We start from the raw sequence: 14,087 nt of genomic DNA on the forward strand, positions 1-14,087 counted from the left end.
CCAGAAACAAAAGTTTCATGAAATGTTTCTCTTTACCTGGTACAATTTCCCTATTTTCTGTTCTGTTCAGTTTCATTGATGTTAATGTTGATCTCATTATATACAAAATTGATTTCATGACCCACTAATGGATTGACACCTTTTTTTCTTGAAAACACTGAGTTTCATGCACACATAAAACATTTAAAAATTGACTTTCTGGATTCCCTTCGCCAAGCCAAGCCTCTGGTGCCCCTCTCCATCTCCCTCCGAACTTCCCTCCCCCCTGCTAAAGCGAAGATGACTTTGACTCCTGCTTTTACTGAGTCAAGGCCATCTGATCAATTCATTTGCTGCTTCTCCATTGCTATATTTAGCTTTTCACCTTCTCCCAGACTTAGAGAAAGGTAGTGACCTTCCTTTCCAAGGGCAACTTTTACACCTATACTTTTGATTTCATCATCTTCTGTTTTCTTTTCCTCCTTGAATATCTCCTCTGGTTCTTATTTCTCCTTGATTATTACATTAGGAACTCAGTGTTGTTTTTTTTTAATTTTATTTTTTTATTTTTAAAAATTTACATACAAGTTAATTAGCATATTGTGCAACAGTGATTTCAGGAGTAGATTCCTTAGTGCCCCTTACCCATTTAGCCCATCCCCCCTCCCACCACCCCTCCAGTAACCCTCAGTTTGTTCTCCATATTTCAGTCTCTTCTGTTTTGTCCCCCTCCCTGTTTTTATATTCTTTTTGTTTCCCTTCCCTTATGTTCATCTGTTTTGTTTCTTAAAGTCCTCATTGGAGTGAAGTCATATGATTTTTGTCCTTCTCTGACTAATTTCACTTAGCAGAATACCCTCCAGTTCCATCTACATAGTTGCAAATGGCAAGATTTCATTCTTTTTGATTGCTGAGTAATACCCCATTGTATATATATACCACATCTTCTTTATCCATTCATCCATCGATGGACATTTGGGTTCTTTCCATACTTTGGCTATTGTTGATAGTGCTGCTATAAACTTGGGGTGCACATGTCCCTTTGAAACAGCACGCCTGTATCCCGTGAATAAATGCCTAGTAGTGCAACTGCTGGGTCATAGGGTAGTTCTATTTTTAGTTTTTTGAGGAACCTCCATGCTGTTTTCCAGAGTGGCTGCACCAGCTTGCATTCCCAAGAAACTCAGTCTTAACGGGTTTAACTGGCTCTCTCTGGATCTCAAAGATTATCTGTGACTATTTTCAGTCATTAGAGCACAAAATTTGGTCATCCTTATAGTTTTTCCAGTTTTTTTTTTTTTTAAGTTAAAATTTTCTTGAATGGCTAATGTGTTCTTGTGGTTCAAAATGCCAAAGATGGAAAAGGGTATTGAATTAGGAGGTTCTCACCGACCTTTTCTTTCAGCCGTTGTGTACCCTGTCCTTTCTGCCCTGCCCCCTCTCCTTCTTCTCCCACTCAGAAGAGCTGTTTCAATGTCTTTTTTTACTTACTATTTTCCCATCCTTCTCTGGCTTTTTTCGAGGTGTTTTCTGTTAACCTCCTGTGCAGTCCTCACTGTCCACCCCACCCTCAAGCTATGTAGCTCCAGGTCCCGTCCGGCTAAGACCCTTGCAACAATCATCTAGTTGTTTCTTTCCCTGCTCTCAGTCTCCACCTCCTGTCAATACTGTCAGCTAATCCCTGGCTGCAGTCTTGTTTTATTTATGCCATTACCTGCCTGCCCTGGTCTCCAGGAAGCACACACTCATTAGTTTTTTATTCACATCTCGCCACAATTGGCCTCACTTTACTTTTTCCAGTCTTATCAATCCACATCTTCACCACGCCATTGGTCTTCTGTTCTAGACAGCTTGTTCCTTTATTTTAATATCTACCTACATAGCCTGGTACAGTGCCTGGTCCCTGGCAGGTACTTGATAAGCATTTCTCCAGTGAAGGGACACATTCCAGAACAAACTTTGCACTTTCCTCTGCGTTATTTATTTATTTATTTTTTGCTGCTTTACTTATGCTTCAAGTTCCGCTTCTTCTATGTGACTGTTCGTGACTGGTTCACCTCTAACTTTGTTTCCTCTTTCTTTCTTTTTTTTTTTTTTTTTCCAACGTTTATTTATTTTTGTGACAGAGAGAGACAGAGTATGAACGGGGGAGGGGCAGAGAGAGAGGGAGACAAAGAATCGGAAACAGGCTCCAGGCTCTGAGCCATCAGCCCAGAGCCCGACGCGGGGCTCGAACTCCCGGACCGCAAGATGGTGACCTGGCTGAAGTCGGACGCTCAACCGACTGCGCCACCCAGGCGCCCCTGTTTCCTCTTTCTTATTGCTATAGCTCATTTGGTCCCAAAAGATAGAGTCACAAAATTGTGGTCTGTTCATTTGAGGTCAAGGTGAAGGGTTATGGGTGATTGGAGCTCTTTGCTTAGAGGAGCATCTGTGTTGGCAGATGTTGAGACTTGGACTGCCTGATAGAGATTCTGGCACAATCTTTGAAAAGAAATCAGGGTATTTTTAGTCTACACACCAGCATGAATTCCAGTAGAGTTAAGCTTTTAAAAATTAACAAAGATAAAATTAATAAATATTTAATACTGGGTAAAGAACAGCTTTTTAGGTGTAAAGATAATGAAAAAAGGTTGTGTATAAAAATTAAGAACTGAAAACATTTGTAAATATGTCAGAGTTGATGTCTTTAATATAAAAGGGACTCAAATCAATAAGGAATATAAAAAAAAAGTGTTAGAAAATATGAATAGCAAAATCATAGAAGAAACATAAGCCAGTTTTATAGTTAGAAGTTTAATTTTATCAGCAATGAAAAGAAAATAAACATCATTTAGGCAATGGATGCCAGCAAATGAGAACAATTTAAAAAAGAAATTCTGAATGGCCACAAGCGTGTTTTAAAACAAGAATTTTTATATGTTTCTGGCAGAAATCTTAACTTGGTATATAACCTTTGTAGAAAGCAATTTGGTAATATTTGAATATTTGAATTGAATATTTAAATTTTTTTTGTTTTCACCTACGAATTTCATTCCTAGGAATCTGCCCTAAAGCTGTTAATTAGGGAGGCAATACAGTATTTGCATAATGTTCATAATTTATTACAGTATATTTTAATAATAGGGACAAACTAGAAATCACTTAAATGCCCAAGAGTGAAGAAGTGCTTCCTGTGGTGGAAAATTACATAGCTATGACGTTATAGTTTTGAAGAGTTTGTTTTTTTTTTCTTAAGTTTATCTATTTTGAGAGTGAGAGAGAGAAAGCACAAGTGGGGGAGGGGCAGAGAGAGAGGGAGAGACAGAATCCCAAGCAGGCTCTGCACTGTCAGCATAGTGCCCAACATGGGGCTCGATCTCACAAACTGTGAGATCATGACCTGAGCTGAAATCAAGAGTCAGACACTTAACTCACTGAGCCACCCAGGTGCCCTGAAGAGTGTTTTAAAGACATGAGACAATACTCATGTTATAAGAAAAACAATTTGCATATACTGCTATATTTGCAGTCTTGTGATTTGGTATGCACACAAACTATGACCCTAAACATAGCAAAATAAGTTATCTGGCTGGTGGAATGGGAGTGATAAAATACTTTTTCCCAATTTTGTACAGTATTACTTTTATAGTAAGAATGCATATTACTTAAAATGTAAATATCTTCTTATTGGTTAGTTCCATGTATAGGTTCTGTAGCAGGATGGTTAAGAGCACAGACCATGAGTCATGCAGGTCTGGTTTGAACTGCATTTCTGCCCAAAGAGGAGTCAACTTCATATGCCTCCCACTGAGTAGATCATTAACAACAAAGACATTTAAGATACAGTAGTCAAAACTCAAATGAATTTGGAGACTATGAACTAGTGAGTCTGTAATTACCCTGAGTTATAGATTGATTATAAATTTCACTAAAATAAAATTTAAATGGTAATAATTAAAATGTAATTTAAATTTCCTGCTAAGACAAATATTGTTTTCATTCTTGGTAATTTTTTCCAGCTATTGAGTTACCATTAGAGCTACATTTATCTCCGTGTATTTAACAGACTTTTGCAACCTGGGTTTCTCTCACAAGAGAATTAAGCCCTGACGTTCTCACACATCCACTGTGTGTAATGAATTAGCTTCTTGTCTGGTCGTGGAGAATAATATCAGTTATGTGCCATTCTTGGGAGAATTGAGAAGAGTCACCAAAGCATTCTGTTCTGTTCTAAGGACCCCTGATTGGGATGCCTGGCACATGGTAGACACTCAGGAAATGGCAGTGGTTCTTACTGCCTTTGCCAGAGAAGTCACATAAAAGAGCACTGGCTTTCTGGATTTCTTTGCTTGGTGTAAGCTTCTTTGGGAAAACATATTTTCCAGTGTGTGATCCAGCAAGTCGACATCTCTGTGGCTGTTTCTCAGGCCTTGTCTTTGAATCTGGGACTAGCTATGGGCCACAGGATGGTTAGAGAACTCCTCTAACTTGCCCTCTTGCAATGTACCAGCCTCTTTCCTCCACTGCAGGGCGCCAAAGTACTGCCTCCCATCAGAGTAGAATTTCGGCTTGTCATTTCTCTCCCCATCACGTCCTGATGTCAGAAACCTTAATTCAGACCTCGGAGTTAATGCTTTTTCACAAATTGCTTTACAATTCTGGATGTTCATAACTGCCCTTTGGGGATGTTGATCATTTAGAATAGGCTGCTATTGTTTTAATATGTTTTCTGATGAATATTTTCTCATGGTTGCTTCTTATTTTATTTTAGCTACTGATCTACTTCTTGCCTGGAATCCCATTTGTTTGGGATTGGTAGAAGGTGTTATTGGGAAAATTCAGCTTCATTCAGGTATGTTTCTATCAAGTCCTTAAATTTGTCAAATTTAACGTGGCATCCTATGATATTTTCTTCTTTGAGGATGAATGTGGATTCTGTTATGGCTTTGATTCCTTTGCGTTAATTTTAGGTCTGCCCAAAGTAGATAAAGTTCCATGTAAGTTTCATGAAATAAAAATAAAGCTTGAGGGAGGAGGAGGGATAATTTTACAACCCTTTCTTCCTCTTAAAGAAAAAAAAAAATTGAATACCTACTATGTGTCAGGAATTATGCTAGTTGGTAGAACGCAACAGTGAGAAAAAACTGACCTGTTTTCACCCTTGTTGTGGAGCTTACAGTTTGGGAAGACAGGTATTGGTCAGTAATCACTGAAATAAATATGAAATTGTCTGATAATTGTGGTAGGTGCTCTGACAAAACTACACAAACTGCACTGATTTCAAGGGAGAGGGTGATAGGACTAAGACTGCACAGATAGGCACGTGGCAGGCCATGACTGGCCTACTTTGGTCAGCTGTCCATCCCGGATGCAATCAACTCTGGCTAAGGAAGGGCATGGTTCTCTTAGCATGCAGTGTGGCCCTTTCCAGGGCAAACTGATGAAAGGTCTAGGTTATTCACCAGGGCCTTGCTTCAAAGACAGACACTTGTATCTGGGGTTCAGAGGGAATTTTGTTGATGAGAAAAGAGATGTTTTATAGGCAGGTTCCAAAAAGTCCTGAAAAGGACTAACTGAAATATTTTAAGTACTATATTTAAATATCTATTTTTCCTTTGGCATCAGTTTTAATGAGTTAAAAACTATAGGCAGCTTTACCATAATTACTGTGTAATTGGGAGCCTAGCTACCTCTGTAGTATGCCCTTTTTTACTCTTCTAAAATAAAATTGTTGTGGGGCACCTGGTTGGCTCAGTGGGTAGAGTGTGTGACTCTTGATCTCAGGGTTGTGGGTTCAAGCCCTTCCTTGGATGTAGAGATTACTTAAAAATAGAATCTTTAAAAAATAAAATAAAATTGTTCTGCATTTGGGAGCTAGGTTGCTTTCTCTGTGTTGTAAAGCACCTATTACTAGAGACCATCTAATTTTCCTTTGTTAGATTCTTTGGTTGTTTTTTAAAATTTGTTTTTATCAGGACACCTGGCTGGCTCAGTTGGTAGAGGATGTGACTTGGAGTCATGAGTTTGAGCCCCACGTTGGCTGTAGAGGTCACTTAAAACAATAAAATAAAGTCTTAAATAAATTTTTTATTATGAAATGTATCATAGATACAAAAATCTATTTATTATAGACGTACAGTATAGGTTGTAAAACATACATATATCTGCCACCCAAATTGAGAAATGAAACATGACCAAGGTCTTTGGATCCCTCACTGTGCCTTTCTCCAAGTGTATCCTGCTTCCTTCCCTTCAAGAGCACCTATTATTTTATTTTTAAGTGGGCTCTACACCCAGCGTGGAGCTGAGATCAAGCCCTGAGCTGAGGTTAAGAGTTGGACGCTTAATCTACTGAGCCACCCAGGTGCTCATAGAGCACCTACTATTTTTAATTTTGTGTTTATTATTCCCTTGATTTTCATTACTGCTTTTATTACATATGTATCCCTAAGTAGTAAGTTGCTAAGGTTTGTATTTGGGGACTTTACTATTAAGCTGTTTGTGGGTTTTTTTACTTCTTTTTTTCCCTGACTTAATTTGATGTTTTTGAGATTTATCCATGTTGATATATGAAGCTTTAGTTTTTTATTTTCACTATTGTATGAATATATCCTAAATTTGTCCTTTTTACTGTCATTGGGTAATTGTTTAGGGGGTTATTTTTGCTGTTAGAAATAGTACCACGGGGCACCTGGGTGGCTCAGTCAGTTAAGTGTCCAACTTCGGCCCAGGTCATGATCTCATGGTTCGTGAGTTTGAGCCCCGCATCAAGCTCTGTGCTGACAGGTCAGAGCCTGGAGCCTGTTTTGGATTCTGTATCTCCCTCTCTTTCTGCCCCTCCCCCATTCTCTCTCTCTCTTTCTCTCTCTCTCTCTCTCAAAAATAAATAAACATTAAAAAAAAAGCATTGTTGGATATTCTGTCTTTGGTAGTTTTATAATTCTGTGGTACAAGGAGAAAAGCATTTAGACATTGTATAACCATGCTAAGTATTTTAGTAACATTCTCCTACCTGTCCACATTTACATAAATATATTTTTAATTCATTTATATGCTGACAGGATAATTTCATAGCTGAGTGTTCTGAGCTAAAACTCATTTTCTATTGTTTAAATGAAGCTTATGAAACTTTTGAGTTATTTTTCTTCAGTTTCAGTCACATCCTACAGCAGTGAATAAATCGCTGAAATCAGGAGATCTGGATGCAAGCTTTATTTCTTAGCTTTGAGAAATAGAGGGGGTTACTTAACATCTGTTTTGTTTACCTATTGCTAAGACCCTGGGATTTAATGCCTTAAAACAACAACATAAAATATCACATGATACTATGGATTGACCAAGCAGCTCTTCTGCCCTTTCTCTTCTGTCATCTGGTGTCAATTCATGTGACCGTGTCCACCCAGGATTTTGCCTGCGGTATCTGTTTTCATTCCAGGGGCATCTCTGCCCGTGTAAATCCTCTCTTACACACAAGGCCTCCCTTAGGTCCTCTCTCTCTCTTGGATACCTGGACATTTTTCCAAGGTGGTGGCTGAGTGCCAAGAAGACAAGTGTCAGTATGAGAAGGTTTATCGAGCTTGCTAATATCCCATTGGCCAAAGTAAGTCCCATAGCCAAGTCCAGAGCCAACATTGGAGGAGACTTTACAAAGCTTGTATCCCAGGAGGCTGATTCACTGTGGCCACCATGCCCATGAGCCTCTGCTTTGTAACCTGTAAAACAAGATTAAAAATAACTGCCCTCCTTTCTACTCCCCCCCCCCCCCCAGTATTGTGAGTCTAAATGAGGTAATATACCTGGAGGTACTTAATAAATTATCACTATTTTATTAAGCTTCTTTTGGTTGCAAAAATAAACCTATCAGCATCCAGAAAACGAAGCTTTATTAGAAACCCCAGGGACCAAAACCAAGAAGTGGATGTTTTACAGGATCTGAGATTACATTTTGGGGCAGGGGGTCTCTGAGCACCGCTTTCCTATGTATCTCCTTTATTTTTCTCTTCTTGTGGCTTTCTGTTTCTGTGTACGTAGGACAAAATTTCTGCTCATAAATGATACCCTCAGCCCTCAAGCCCAACAACGGCTCCTGTTCCCTACAACCCCCGGAGATTGCCTATAGCCATCAGGGATTGAGTAGGGAGTCTAGTTCAGACCCCTAAAAAGAGATTCCTATTGGTGCTGTCTGGGCCATGGGCCTCCCCTGGTTCTCAAAGTTCAACTACGCTCCAGAGGTTTACTTCTTTGATCAGAGTAGGAGGCCTTGGACTGGGCAGACGATGCAAAGTTGTCTCATACAAGCAATGAACAGATAGACGTTGTTGGTCGATGAGTTTGTGATGCAGTGAAAGTGTGGGCATTTTGGAGGTGGTGAACATGGGCATCTCCTGTGGTCAGCCTCTGTTTATATGCTCTTTTCCTCCTTGCACCGCTTGCCTTTGGACTCAGAACAAGTGGTTGGTAAGCACTGGGGATACCTGTTCTCCAGGATTTTGGAAAAGGGGGAGGTGGAGAAAGAAAATGTCAGAAAGGCAGGGAAAGTAATCTCTGTACTTTTTTTTCCCTCCCTCTCATCACATCCCTTTTGAGGTTTGGCTCTTTTAAGAGGGGGAGTGGGGAGGAAGCAAAGGAACATCTTTTCTGGGCCCCCTGCTGCTCTTTCTTCCCTCACCCACCACCCACAAGAGCTAACTGCAGCCACACCCCAGTGTGTCACTCCCCCCCCCCCCCCAGTTCCCCACCCTTCTTCCCTCCCTGCCTTCTTCCCTCCCTGCCTTCTTCCCTCCCTGCATTCTCTGCCCTGTGATGCCTCATCCCCAGGCCTCCTTAGGGCCCCCTAAAGCTCTTGCTCTGGCCACACCATCAGCTCAGCCGGTTGGAGGTTCGTTCGCTGGATGTACCGGATCTAATGTAATGATTTGAGATGCATGTTCCCCTGGGAGCATCTTCCCTTCTGGGGGTAGAGGATGGGGCCGGGGGGGGGGATAACATGTCTGTACTTAAACTCTTTTTCACTCCTGTTTCCCTCCTACTTATTCTCTGCATTTCAAGGCACGAATTTTTGTTCTTGTCTAGTGTGATGGGAACATAAGTTTATTTGAACAGATGTCATTGACAGTCTTAACAGCGGCGTGGGTGAGCCATGCCACTGTTCCTGACTGTCACTGAGCTCTGAGCTCTGTGGAGTGTCAGCAGGTGTGACTTAGGAACAGTATTAGTTTGTGAGGGCTGCCATAGCAAAGTCCCATAGACTGGGAGGCTTAAAGAACAGAAATGTATTTTCTCCCGATTCTGAAGGCCAGAAGTCCTGAGGTCAAGGTGTTGGCGAGTGGTTTCTTCTGAGGTCTTTGTCCTTGGCTTGTAGATGGCTGTCTTCTCCCCGTGTCTTCACATTGTCTTCACATTGTCTTCACACTGGCCTTTCTCTGTGTGTATCTGTGTCCAAATTTCCTCTTACAAGGGCACCAATCACACTGGATTAGGACCCACCTTAATGACCTCATTTTAATGTAATTACCTCCTTAAGACCCTGTCTCTGAAATAGGGTCACAATATGAGGAAGGCCTCTTCCCCACACGTTTGCAAGCAGTTCCACGTTCAAGCGAGGGTGTAATGTAGGCTATCTCTGACAACTTGAATGTGTCTGACTTTGGTTTGATCAGTGGGGTTTACCGATTTGAGGAGCAGAAAATAGGGACATGTAACATGGTAAATAGGTGAGGAAAAGCACCATGAAATATCAACACTTTTTTTTTTTTTAATCCATTGTAGGGTCTAGGGGGACATAAGAATGATACTCTTATCACACTTGTAATTACACATTAATTTTTTGTGTTCCTTTTTTCTCATGGCCCTCTCTCACCCCATCTCCTAGGATAAGCTCCAGGAAGACAGGAGCTGTTTCTCTTGTGCTCATTGCTGTGTCCTCCCGTGCTGGCCTATAGCAGGGCCACTCATAAATACACAGCAAATACTACTGTAATGAATAATTATGGGGCGCCTACTGCATGTCATGGTCTGCACTCAGTGCTGCGGATCACAGGGTGAACAAAACTCGAAGCTTCTAGGAGTCTAGGATTGGATCCAGGAGCTAGACATTAATTACCCAGTCACACTGTGTGCTCATTAGACTTCAGCTTCTGGAGAAGAGTGTGGGATGTGGTGAAGCACGTGGCAGAGGGGCCTGCCTGGTGCGTGCGGGTCCCGGATGGAAGGCAGCCCTGGGGACTCGATGTCCGAAGCAAGGCCTGAGAAATGAGCGAGGTAATCTGGAAAAGGCTAGGGTAAGGGCAGAGAGCGAGAAGAGATAGATGGCTCTTGGCAGAGTCAGCAGCTGTGCAAAAAAGATGCATGATTGATCTTTCCACATGATTGATGTTTCCTGTTTTCTGTGCGATGCCGGGGAGATAGTCGTACCTTCGCGGAGATCTCCATGAAGAGGTTGCATGAGGCTGGAGGCTTTAAATGGATCACAAAAGCTCTTTAAATCAAAATCTATTTTGGAAAAAAAAAATCTATTTTGAAGATAAGATAAGCTCAGTTAGGGTAAGAAGTGTCTGAATATAGAAAGAAAAATATATATTCCATGAGATTTTCAGGAATAGCGTGAAAACTGTAAGGAATCTTGATTGAAGTGGCCATAGAGGCTCTTGGTTTAGTAATTAAGTGAATTACTAGTCGTAGTATTGAACAGCCAGAGACACGGTTCACCGCGGTAGCTCTCGTTCATTCAGATTGTGCTGGCCATCTGTTCCTTCTCTACTGTTGACGTGGGGAAGATGTCTCCATCATTAAAATGGTAAAATGTATTATGCATGTGGTTTAAAAAGTGTGATTTTAGTCTGCCGCAGAGACTTGGCTAGGACACTGATGACATGAAATCTTCAACCTACTTTAGAGATGAATGAGTGGAGTGTCACTAGCCTTGCCTCAGTATTTTCCTGAAAAGCCATTGGAAAACCCCAGCCGTCAAGGGCCCTGGAGGGAAGAAAGAGAAGTCTGGCAGAGCCTTGTGGTACTCTCGGCCTCCACTGGAGGCCTGGTTCTTGGGGCAGGCCTTTTAGATATTGCTTCTTATGTTTAATACCCATGTGATTGTCGGCATCCATTTGCATTGTGAGAAAAGTAGATTGTTTTATTGTCTACTGACAACTCACATTTTTAAAAACGTGTGAAGATTGGGATAATGGTTTTACAACTCCATACATTTATTAAAATCATTGAGTTGTATATTTACAATGGGGGAATTTTATGGTATGTAAATTATATCTCAGTGAAGCCATTTTGGAAGGTAACTTGTGATGTACACTGTTGTTATTCTTATTTTATCTTTTTAAAAATTTTTAATGTTTATTTTTGAGAGGGAGGGAGGGAGGGAGGGAAGGGGACTGAGCATGAGTGGAGGAGGGGCAGAGAGGAGGAGACGCAAAATCCGCAGCAGGCTCCAGGCTCTGAGCTGTCAGCACAGAGCCTGATGTGGGCCCTGAACTCACAAACCTCGAGATCGCGACCTGAGCCGAAGTCAGATTCTTAACCGGCTGAGCCACCCAGGCGCCCCCTGATTTTATATTAATTAAAAAAATAAATACCTCTTTTGAGGTAAGTTTTGATGATTTTTTTTTTCATGTACTTTTTCAAGTTGCTTTGAAGGAAGCATTCTAAGGAAGTATTATTTGTGACCTAATATTTCTACCAAAGTAGGAATGACTTAAAATGTAATTCAAACGTAGTCATCTTATATTCACGTTGTTATTCATGAGGGTCTCAGAATTATTATCTTGGGGGTAAAATTTTCAGTGGTGACTAGGTTCCTGGTTAACCCTTAAAAGATTCTTTAATTGTAGGGGACCTACCTATTCTGTGAATGGTTTTGGGTCTGGGAAGCAGGCAGCTACGTGGCAGGAGGTTCCTTTCTCTGGCATCTTCTCACTCTTTTCTGCTTTTCTCCTCTTCCTTTTACTCTCTCCCAAGGTACATGGGTGTTGAATGGCCCTTACTTCCTCTCTTTGCTCCCTTCAGTCTCTTCCATCACTTTACACTTCAGAATTTTCCATCACCTCCCTTGTCCCTGATCTGAGCTCCAGTCTCCTTGGTGCAGATGGTTCCACCACCCTGGCAGGACAAATTGGACACACAAATGTGACCCACAGTTTTGAGCTTTCCCAGTGGTTGTCAGATAAGCAAGCTTCTTGTTTCCGAGCGCATTTCTAATCAGATTTTCATATCTTCGGGCAGGGAGATTCTTAGGAGATGGGCCAGCTTGCCTCTTATGCTATTCCACTACCATTCCATTTTCTTTCTTTTTTTAAGTTTGTTTATTTCTTTTGACAGAGCAAGAGAGAGAGTGAAGTAGGGGCAGAGAGGGAGAGAGACAATCCCAAGTGGCTCCACACTGTCCACACAGAGCCTGATAGGGGGCTTAATCCTATGAATCGTGACCTGAGCTGAAATCAAGGGTCAGATGCTTAATGACTGAGCCACCCAGGTGCCCCTTCCATTCCATTTTCTAGTTATAAGCCATTTGTTCTTTTTTTTTTTTTTTTTTAACATTTGTTTATTTTTTAAGAGAGCATGAATAGGGAAGGGGCAGAGAGAGAGTCACAGAATCTGAAGCTGGCTCCAGGCCCTGAGCTGTCAGTACAGAGCCCGACATGGGGCTTGAACTCACCACCCACTAGATCGTGACTTGAGCTGAAGTCCGACATTTAACCGATTGAGCCAGCCAGGTGCCCAGCCATTTGTTCTTAAACTCCAGTCTCTCTCAGTGATTCATATGGCAGTGATATTAAAATTTTTAGCTTTGGCAGAAGGAAAGGATTGTTAAGAGTGACTGTATGGACCACCTATAAAGGTTCTTTCTATATTTATTTCCCCCTTTAATTCTTTTTTTTATTTAAAAAAAATTTTTTTTTTCCAACGTTTATTTATTTTTGGGACAGAGAGAGACAGAGCATGAACGGGGGAGGGGCAGAGAGAGAGGGAGACACAGAATCGGAAACAGGCTCCAGGCTCTGAGCCATCAGCCCAGAGCCCGACGCGGGGCTCAAACTCCAGGACCGTGAGATCGTGACCTGGCTGAAGTCGGACGCTTAACCGACTGCGCCACCCAGGCGCCCCTCCCCCTTTAATTCTTTTTGAACTTTTTATCTTATTGAACATTCTGAAGTGATGATAATCAAATTATTGTCAGGCCTAATTGTTTAAGAAAAGAGATTCTTGTTAAATACAGTAAGTTGTCATTTACGTAGATGTGGGCCAGTATCAGCCATCCAGAGCAGAAAATGAAAGTTACTGATTGAATTGAGTTGGTCATAAGTTTGTTATAGCCTGTGGGCTTGGGGTCCCCTCTTGGAGGGGCCAGTTGCCTCCAGCCTTGAGGCATGCTTGTGCCCCCTCTCAACCAGTAATTTATCTTCCTGTTGGTAAACCTGCATCATGAGTAGAAATCCCAGTTATACTTCATGTACTTGTTATACCTAATAGTTAGGAAAATATGTAATACATTAAAGTTTTTAATAAACATAGGAGAATACATCTTTGCACTTTAAGGAAGGTAAGCTATAGTTATGTTGAAAATGTACTTTTATATATAAATTCATTTTGCCCAATGACACTTTATAAGTTTGGCTTTTCTAGTTTTCTAAAACTATTACAGACACAAAAGATTTTATATTTTTATACAGTGTCAGAGATTATTTCATTTTATGGCAGGTCATTATCAGGGACCTAAATTCATCCTAAGCATCATAAGCTGACCTGAATATGTTTCTGATTCCACCATTTGGTATTTTTGAAATGGTGCCTATTAAAAGTGCCTCTTGCCCTAGATGCTCTCTTTGTGAGTCATTGTCAATTTTCTATAAACCCAGACTTGAGGGACCTTTACTAGTCAACAGAGCAGCCAGTCAGGAAACATTGAGTAACTACTATGTATGGAAGATAAACAAATTAATAATTGGCTTTTGAGTTGGTAAGAGAATTAGAAGGCCAATGTCATGTACTCTTAGCTGCTAGGTACCTGATTGAAAGTAACAGTGCTGGTATAGTGGTAGTGTTACTTGCAATTTCACTTACTCGATGTACAATGCTCCCTAAAATGTATTCAGAGATGTATAGTGATCCGTTTCTAT

The 14,087-nt window shown here is 41.0% G+C and overlaps 1 protein-coding gene across 5 annotated transcripts in view; it reads left to right on the forward strand.

The window, feature by feature from the left end:
* Positions 1-14,087, forward strand: part of INPP5F (inositol polyphosphate-5-phosphatase F) — a 90,812-nt gene that overhangs the window by 17,625 nt on the left and 59,100 nt on the right. For all 5 annotated transcript variants that reach the window (XM_040486620.1, XM_040486622.1, XM_040486617.1 and 2 more), the window contains one exon: positions 4,733-4,813. In XM_040486620.1, coding sequence (XP_040342554.1) covers positions 4,733-4,813 — 81 coding nt within the window. The remainder of the gene's footprint in view (positions 1-4,732; positions 4,814-14,087) is intronic.

This window comes from Herpailurus yagouaroundi, unplaced genomic scaffold, assembly GCF_014898765.1.
Source record: "Herpailurus yagouaroundi ecotype Mexico unplaced genomic scaffold, PumYag 163, whole genome shotgun sequence".
Lineage (NCBI taxonomy): Eukaryota > Metazoa > Chordata > Mammalia > Carnivora > Felidae > Herpailurus > Herpailurus yagouaroundi.